The following is a 9,802-nucleotide window of genomic DNA, read 5'->3' on the forward strand; positions in this document are numbered from 1 at the left end:
TTCTATAAATAGCATGTATTATTTATTTTATATTCTAGACACTTCTTGTCATCTCTGAGCATTCTAGAAAAGTGTTTTGCCTATTTCCTACAATGTGTCTATGATCTGATTTTTTGTCCTTTTTAATATGTGTAAAACAGCACACACAGAAACAAATGCTGACCAAGGTTTCTCCCTAGGCACCTGTGAGTGGAATGAATATTATGAACTCATCCAGTGTCACACATTCTCACCTTCACTCTCTTAAAATAACTTGTCATTTTTAAGATTGCCATCCATGATGGTCCTGTAAGTTGTATATTACAAATTCTCTGTATTCCACAGTTATAATTAACAAAATCAAAATAATTGTTCTTTTGTAGTGAATAGATTTCATCCAGAAGTCCAAATGTGTCTTCACACATGCCAACAATTTGGGTAAACATCAAAGACATGTTGGGTAAAAGATAAGGATTCTTGTTGATCTCATCAGTAGCGAAAAACATTACTAAAAACTCCTCATATCTTCTTGCTGGTATGCTACAAGAAGCCAAAGGAATTATTAAGGATGATGTACAAGACATGAAATTTTCTGCTAAATTGCAGTAATCATTGTGCTATGAAGAATGCTAAGTTTTTGTGTAAGTGCTACTTTTGCTTAAATAAGCCTTAGAAATTAGAGATCTTTGGGGTTGAATATAATTTAAATATTCCTCAAAATATGTTACTGTAGTGTGATACTTTTTATAATCAAGAAAATCCATAAAGACGTTGTTTTATCTCTGAATGCCATTCCAGAACTAGTGTCAGGAGCTGACAAGGAGAAGCTAAAAACTAGCAGATGATCTTCCTGAGATAGGTCTGCCTTAGATTTAAAAAACTCTATGATAGATTTTCTCTTGTAGGCAAGTCCCAGGGAACATTTATTTTAGGAATGATTCCTGCTATTTATATGCTTTCCTGTTGTTATTAAATATATATGACAACCACTAGGTATTAGCCCATCCTTTTGAGCAGATCTCTGCAGATTATGATATAATGTCTTGTAGTGATGCTATATAGATAAATTGAAGATTTCTTAATCCTTATTGATGATCCTACAGGGGTTCCTAAAAATATAGTAATCTTTAACTCTTTTATAATACAATGCTATTAAATTATTTCTGGCAGTCAAGACTGCAATGAGAATTCTGCCAGTCTTTAGTGTTATGAGTTAATTGCTTCTGAGATAGCAAGCAGGCACTTCTACTCAGAGCATATTCCAAGAGCTTCTAAAACCATTAACCAAAGGTCTTTAAAGTGCTAGGACACAAAATAAAATATTTACTGGCTTTATCCTTACAAAACTTCACTAATTACTTAGTCGTAGTTGTTATGGTTTCTAACTCTCCATGAACCTGTAGAATTGTGACAAATGATGAATGGTTAGCCACATAATTACTCCTAATGGATATGGATGTGAACATTGTCTGTTGTAAACTTCTTATTTGATTTCTGATTTGAATTTATATGTAAAGCTGTGGCGAACTATTTACTATGAGATCATGTATTGTGAAAGCTGTGTAAGTGCTGAGGCAAAGAGAAGAGCCAGAACTGAGCTGAGGATACCTTTTAGACAGAACACCTTTTACCCAGAACTGAACAGAACTTTTTAGACAGAACTCAGGAGAATACTTTTTAGATAGAATTGAACTCAAGAAGAACCTAGACGTAAGGCAGAGAATCAGGAGTAATGATAATGAGAGTAAAGGCATTATTGTTATATCAGAGCTTGAGGAGAAAGCAAGACTAGGAGGAAAATGCAGAGTAACATAACTTAGAAATTATAAAACAGGCCAGGCAGCAGTGGTGCATGCCTTTAATCCTAGCACTTGGGAGGCAGAGGCAAGCATATTTCTGAGTTCAAACAAGCATGGTCTACAGAGTGAGTTCCAGGACACCCAGGGCTATACAGAGAAACCCTGCCTCAAAAAACAAAAATAGAATGAAACAAAAAACCTCCAAAACAAAACAAATAAAAAACAAAAGCAACAACAACAAAGAAGAAATTCTAAGGCAACTTAAAAAAACTAATCAAGAAATGCAAAAAAACCGAGAGAGAACTCAGAAAAAAGGAGAAGCTGCAGAGAGAGCAGAAGGAGCAGGCAACCTTCTCCCTACCATGGGACAGAGCAGTTCTTTCCTTAATAGCCAGGCAGACTCAGTCTTATTAAACAGAACAAAGCTTTTTTTATATAGACTTGGGTTTAACTCATTTAGGAATAAAAGGGTAGAAGGTTTCCCTTTCATTATACAATAAATATTGGAACTCAATTTTTTATCCAGAATAGGTGAGTTCTTTCTGCACTGGTGCTTTTTTTTTGGGTGGGGGTGATCCAAATGCATATGTCACTATGAGCGTGTGTATGTATGTAATTATGAGAATGCATATAAGGTTGATCCAATTGGCTTGAATGGAAATGTGTACATATGCATGCGTGAATCAATATATGAATTTATATGAGTTTATGCCTATTTGGTTACATAATTTTTTTCCTTTGGGAGGGTGATTATTTTCTCCAGATTCAATAGAAGTTTATTGCTACAAACTTTTCCCCACCTTGACATTCAAGAGGCATCTTGACAAAAGGGAAAGGCTGTAATAATTAACCCTTTACTTATTATCCTGCTCTTTTGCAATGAGGTGTTAATGGCAGAAACTGTACTTTCTGAAATCAGAGAAACAGAGAAGGCAGGCTAGCTACTGAAGCAAAGTGACTCAGGTTAAAAATAGTGAAAATTTTTATTATCATACAGCAACCTTAAACATCTTGCAAGACCAACTCTTATCCCTACCAACCCTCATCCCCCTCTGCTGCCTCAAGAAGAACCAAACAAGAAAGAGGAACATATAAGATTGGCCCCCAGCAAACTAGATTACAATCCTAGGAAATACGACTTCTATACAATAGTCTTAGAGTTTGAATTCCATAAAAACATAAAAACCATAATGAACCATGTATAAAATCTATAACACATGCTCCTTCTTGCTGATTAGGAAAAATTCTTCTCTAACTCTACATTTGATAGAGGGCTAATATCCAAAATATTTAAAGAACTCAAAAAGAGTTCCAACCAAGAAACCAAACAACCCAATCAAAAACAATATGGTCTAGAACTAAACAGAGAATTCACAACAGAGGAATCTCAAATGGCTGAGAAGCACTTAAGGAGTTGTTCAAAGTCCTTAGTGATCAGGGAAATGCAAATCAAAAGAACCCTAAGATTCCGCCTTACACTAATCAGAATGCCTAAGATCAAACCTCAAGTGACAGCATTTGTTGTCGAGGATGTGGAGAAAGAGAGAAACACTCCTCTGTTGCTGGTGGGATTGCAAACTGGTACAACCACTTGGAAATAAATCTAGAATTTTATCAGATAATTAGAAATGGAACAACCTGAAGACGAGATATACTCTTGGTATATCAAAAGATGTCCCACCATAACAGAGGGGCACATGTGTCCACTATGTTCATAGCAGCCTTATTTATAATATCAAGAAGCCAGAAACAACAGAGATGTCCCACAACAGAAGAATGGCTACAGAAAATGTGGTTCAATTACACAATGGTATGCTACTCCTCTATTGAGAATGAGGACATCATGAGTTCTTCAGGCAAATGGATGGAACTCAAAAATGTTATCCTGAGTGAGGTAATTCAGACCGAAAAGGACATACATTGTATGTAGTCACTAAGTAAGGGGATCATGATCAGGTAGATGGAGGAACAGGAGTGAAGCACTGAGGGTCAGCAGAAAGAATGAAAACAGGCAACCTTGATAGGTTGGAGGTGGGGGGACTCTTTAGAATGTACCAGAGTCCTGGGATGTGAGAGGCTTTCAGGACTCAAAGGCAAGGACCCTAGATGAAATGCCCTACAGTGAGGAGAGGGAACTTGTAGAGCCCATCTCCAGTAGAAAGACAGGACATCAAGTGGAAGAATAGGGTTGCTATCCCACAGTCAAAAGCTCTGACTCAGTATTGTTCCTGTTTATAAGAACTGCAGGGACAAAAACGGAGAAGAGCCTGAGGAAATCGACATCCATTGACAGGTCCAAATTGGGATCCATCCCTCAAGGCCTTACACTATTACTGATACTGTGGCATGCTCACAAAAAGAGGCCTATAATGGCTGCCTTCTATAAGACCCAATAAATAGCTGAAAGAGTCAGATGCAGATATTTACTCCCAACCCGTGGACAGAAACTGCTGACCAAAATGGTTGAATTAGGTAGAAACTGGAAGAAGCTGGGGAAGGGGATGACCCTATAAGACCAGCTGTCTCCACTAACCTCGATTTCCAAGATCTCTCAGACACTGGGGCACCAGCTAGGTAGCATACACCAGCTGATTTGAGAGCCCCAACACATATGTAGCAGAGGACTGCCAGGTCTGAACACATTAAAAAAAAATGCACCTAACCCTCAAGAGACTGGAGGCTCCAGGGAGTTGGGAGGTGTGTTGGGGTGGGCGTCAATGTTGGGGACATCCTCATGGAGATCGGGGGCGGAGGTATGAAATGTGGAACAGTCAGAGAGTGAACTGGGAGGGGGATAAATTCTGGACTGTAGAAAAAGATTAAAATAAAAATAATAAGAAAGTTCACTGTCAACCCTAGGACCTAGTTTAATCTCCAGTGCCAACATGGTGTGAGCAGAGAAGTGAGTTCTGACAGTCTACACACATACAGAGAAGGGGGGGGAGCTGGGCAGTGGTGGCACACACATTTAATCTCAGCACTTGGGAGGCAGAGGCAGGCAGATTTGAGTTTGAGACCAGCCTGGTGTACAGAGTAAGTTCCCAAACAGCAAGAGTTACACAGAGAAACCCTGTCTTGAAGAAACTAAAAAAAAAAAAAATGAAGATAAAGAAAAAACTTGAATGACATCAAATTACTATTTTCTATAACTTTCTATTGATTTGAGTTTCCCTTCTATATTAAAGAATTTAATCAAGTAAAATTGCATAGTGATACACAAAAAGGTTTTTATTTTTAAAAATTTCTTTTATGAATCAAATTCTTTATCATATTGAGTATTTTAAGAATCAAATAACACATCAAGATATTTCATGTTTCTTTTTATATTCAAATCCCTTATTACCCTAAAATACCATTAACACATCGTGATTAATATCCACAACTCCGGATCCTATCTCTAATGCTTGTGTACAAAATATTCTTTGGAAATTAAACATAGCAAAAGAGGGCAAAATACTAAAGAGTAAATCATAAAGAAATTACTCAAAAACGATTATATGATATTACCTGACATATAGTGAGAATATTCAAAATGCATTATATAACAGCATAACTTCTCTAAAAATCAGTTTACTTAAAAATGATTATCTATGTTTCTGTAAGCAAAATTTACAAATATCAATATAGACAAAACTTTTTGAAGTTAAACATTAAGAAAATTCTAATTTCATGCACAGTGAGGAAAATTATCAATAATGATATTTCCATGAAGTTTATGGAGTATGCTTTTCATATTTTTCAAATGTTAATATTCATCAAACATGATAATTATTTTAGAATACATTTCATTTACATTTATATATCCATTTCAAAATGTAAAGTATAGTATACCACAAAACAGGAATATTATCCTGTAGGCTCACCTATACATCAATTTAATGTAAGCTTTTCGTGTGAATATTTCTATGTCAACTTACTAAAATGATATCAGATTCCTTTATACACCTCAGTTTTCCTAATTCTTTGCCATCCTTTAATTGATATCTGAGCATTGAGATCTATTCTTCATATGAAATGTGTTTATCTGCCCCAGTATTGTCTCCCTGTATGTCTGTTACTATTAGTGTTTACTTCCCATCAAAAGGAAAAACACCAAACATGGTCAGTTGAGAATTTACAGCTAAGTCTTTCTTTTACAAATATGTATTAACACAGTTCATATATTTGTAATTCTGATCTTTATTACTACAGACAAAAGTGTCACTAGTAATGAATTCTATTATTTTCTCAATGAGGTATGGGGTAACATAGGATACATTAGAAAGAAGATTCCTTCTGACCTGTTATCCAGGAATAATAATGTGAAGCAATGTATCAAAGTATGCACAGTGTATTTTGGCTAGCAAGAAGAAAATGCATTCTTAAAATCCCAAAGAGGTGAAAAAGAAATAAAAGACGGGATGAGAGTCAGAGACAGAAAAATAGAGGAAACCTCTTTGAAAGGTGAATGATTTTAATACTCCTTCCCTCATGATCTGCAGCCAACACTGATATCTCACACTTGAAATCTGAGAACTATGTAGACATATTGAGAACAGCTTCTTATTCACTAGATATATTCACCTATAATTTCTATAATGTTACATTTATTCACCAATTAATAGGAAAATTGACCACCTGTCTGATACTGATCATGGACCTAATCTGTGACTGGGCATATGCACAAGTGGACCAAAATAGCACTCGTAACATAATCTAAAGCCTGGCGGGTTTTTACATTTACAGTGTCCAGGATGACAGGAAAGGCTTATTGAGAGACTATATTTAAAAGCAATGTGTATGTATGTTCACAAATATATATGTGATATCATGTACATAGTCATGTATACTAGACACACACAAATTTCAAGGTATATATGTGTGCCCTAAAGTTAGAGACCTGAATTAAATAACTTTTTAATGAAAGCCTTTAGAATGCATGCTCATATTGAAATCTTTGGCAGACAATTGAAGACAGGCAGCCTCTTCATATTCAGCTCCTAAGAGTGGGGAGAATTGTGAATTCAAGACAGGCCAAGACACCTTGTGCAATGCCATCTTTCAACATCTAAAGTACACAAGGAGGCAAAAAATAGAATCCAGTCTCTATCACTGTCCAGTTTGTGACCTGAAGACCAATGTACTAAAACCAAAATAAACTGTGACACATTTGAAAGAATTAAAGTAGAGATTGATATGATAATTGGTTTTCAGTACTTCCTAATGTAACAGGACAGAACAGGACAGAATCCCACAGTTGTGTATACAGCTATGTATTTCTAACTCATGACACTGAAGCAGGAAATAAACTTAATAACTTACCTGCAATTGATAATGCCTTTATAAAAATCTTCTATAGGCCAGTCAATTGCTAAAAGAACAAAACCGCAGTCACTTCTCAAATCTCCATCATTATCAACACTATTCTTTATCCTCCAAAAGCAAAGGGGTTCAGTCAAACTGCACAAGATGAGAGAAAACTTCAGGAGCCAGAAGGAAATAGTGAAAATACACAGATTCTTCATGTCTGCTAGGATCTAAGAAGGAGCAGTTGTGAAATCTGTTTCTTACACAGGCAAACATCATACACATATTTACACCTATGTGTGTGTTTGAAGTCTATTGCTGTCTGAAAATCCACTTAATTATATATTTCAGTTGCTTTCCATTCATCCTGTATCATGATCCCTGGATACATCTGAAAAAAATCTGGCCTCAAGCTCTGCATCTGAGGTCTGAAAACTTTTCATCAAAACATTTCTAAAAATACATTGTAAAGATCATGTTCTCCATCCTCAGCTGTCATGATTTCATACCTATCCATGGCATCCACTCAAGAGACAATCTCCTGAGCAGCTTGGGCCACACCATGAGTTAACAGACATATGTATGAACACAATTGGCAATCATGATAATGGAATTTATCAGAACTTCCATAGTAAGACAACAGTTCAGAAGGTCATAATGGTCCCATGTTATTAACACTTTGAGTTGAATCATGGGATATTATGTCTTTCATTGCTTAATCTAGGGAAGGGCGGTCTGACATACAACATTGAGCCAGGAGTTAACCCTTCTCTCTGTTGTACGTATAGTATTGCATTCTAGTCATATTCACAACATCTTTTTTTATATTACTCCATTATGCTGGCACTTCAAGTCTGTATGAGACTAGGTGCTTCCATTCCCATTGAGTCTAGACCAGGCAGCTGAGTTAGAAGTTCATACTCCACACACAGGCAACAGCTCTTGGGATAGACTCCTGCTTCAGATGTTTGGGACCCACATGGGACCAAGCTGCATATCAGCTACATATGTGCAGGGAGGCCTAGGTCCAACACATGTATGTTCTTTGATTGGTGGTTCAGTCTCCAAGAGCCCCAAGAGTCCAGGTTAGTTGATTCTGTTGATCTTCCTGACAGGGATTGGTGCTTGTCCATGGGATGAGTCTTATGTTGGGCCTGTCATTAGATGACCTTTCCATTAGTCTCTGCTCAATCCCCAATCTCTGCATTTTTTTTGTATTTTAGGATAAGTCTTAGGCTGACCATTTGTGGGTGGGTGTTGTGTATTTGACTTAATACTTATGTTCATTGGGCTCCCCCAAATTACATTCAAGATTCACAACATTGGTGCAGATAGAGAGGAACTCTGCCACTGAGGAGGGGAGATTAGAGAAGATTAATCACCAACTACCTACAGGTGGGTTGGTGTCCTTCTGAGTACACCACGATTCCTGCCTGGGCACAGGAGGCACCCCCCCCCAGTCTCCATATACCCACTGTTGTGAGTTACACCTAAGGACACCCTTATTGATTCTTGGGTACTTCCCTATCCCAGGCCTCCATTTTTTTTTCCTGGAGATGCCCCCTACTGCCCACCATCAGTTGCAGATTTTCATTCTTTCTCACGGTGATCCCATCTGGTCATCCCCATTGCCCTCCCTTCACGTGACTGCAATCCCCACTCTGTTATCCAGATCCTCTTTTTCCACCCAGTTCCCTCCCTTCATTGCAACTCCCAAGTGAGGCTCAAGCATCCTCGCTTGTGCCCTCCTTCCTGTCCAGCCTCCTTGGGTCTGTGACATATACCATGGGCATCCTGTATTTTATGGCTAATATGTAGAATCCTGAAAGTCAGTCTGGTTCCTTGTTGAGCTAAGGTTAGAAACCCCGGTGACCCTAAAGGGACAGCAGTCATTCTGCCTGGTTCCTGGACACTAGGCTCCTGGCATGTGACCACAGACCTTCATAGATTTGTGTCCTTCAGTCACGTAAGGGAAATGCCCCAAGCCCCTCTGTAGGTAGAGGACATGACCTGTGGTCAGGTAACCTCAAGAGAGATCTCCATTTTAATGAGGTACCTAAAGGGCTGGAGGCTTAGCCAATAAACTCTCCTTCCCAGACAGTCCTCCCTACAAACGGTATTTTGCCTCAAGCCTTCCCTGAGAACTCAGTAAGGTTTGATTCATCCACTTTCTGCCATGAAAATAAATGACTTAAAACCATGGACTGTCTCTTTTCATTGGGATCCACCATGGGGAGCAACGGAGCAGGCATTCACCTAAAAAGGGTTGCCATCTAATCTCCTGAAGAAGGTCTTTGAGTTCTCCCAGCCACAGCACCAAACAAAGCCAACCACATGCTGACCAAGCCAAGAACTCATCCCCACAGGATCCAGCCAGAGATCCCTCTTTCCCCCCTCGGCTGGAGGCCAGATACAGCTTGTGAGCCTCCACTTTGTTCTCAGCCCTTTAGTGGCTCCCAGTGGTGCCTGGATGCCCAAGAACCTGAGAACCAGATGGCCTTGGCCATTCTGCAGACCTGGGGACCCCCAAGCCAGCTCCAGCATCCCTGGGACCTCAGACTGCACTGTCCCACCCTTGGAGCAGTGTCCTGTAAATCCCCTGTAGTCCAACTTCCCATGTCTTGCCTCCCTGAGTGGCCAGAGCCCTGTGGTGGGGCAGATGTGGGACCTCATTAATCCTATACTAATATACATTTACAAGTGAGTACATACTATGTATGTCCTTTTGCAACTTGATT

At 38.6% G+C, this 9,802-nt stretch overlaps 1 protein-coding gene across 1 annotated transcript in view; it reads right to left on the bottom strand.

The window, feature by feature from the left end:
* The window catches only part of LOC114634574 (vomeronasal type-2 receptor 116-like), a gene marked incomplete at its 3' end in the record, with an annotated part of 7,848 nt that extends 566 nt beyond the window's left edge, over positions 1 to 7,282 (bottom strand). The window contains exons 1-2 of the mRNA XM_028783153.1: positions 7,080 to 7,282; positions 234 to 519 (exon numbers count right to left, since the gene is read on the bottom strand). Coding sequence (XP_028638986.1) covers positions 234 to 519; positions 7,080 to 7,282 — 489 coding nt within the window. The remainder of the gene's footprint in view (positions 1 to 233; positions 520 to 7,079) is intronic.
* Positions 7,283 to 9,802: the final 2,520 nt, after the last annotated feature.

This window comes from Grammomys surdaster, unplaced genomic scaffold (assembly GCF_004785775.1).
Source record: "Grammomys surdaster isolate TR1022 unplaced genomic scaffold, NIH_TR_1.0 993, whole genome shotgun sequence".
Lineage (NCBI taxonomy): Eukaryota > Metazoa > Chordata > Mammalia > Rodentia > Muridae > Grammomys > Grammomys surdaster.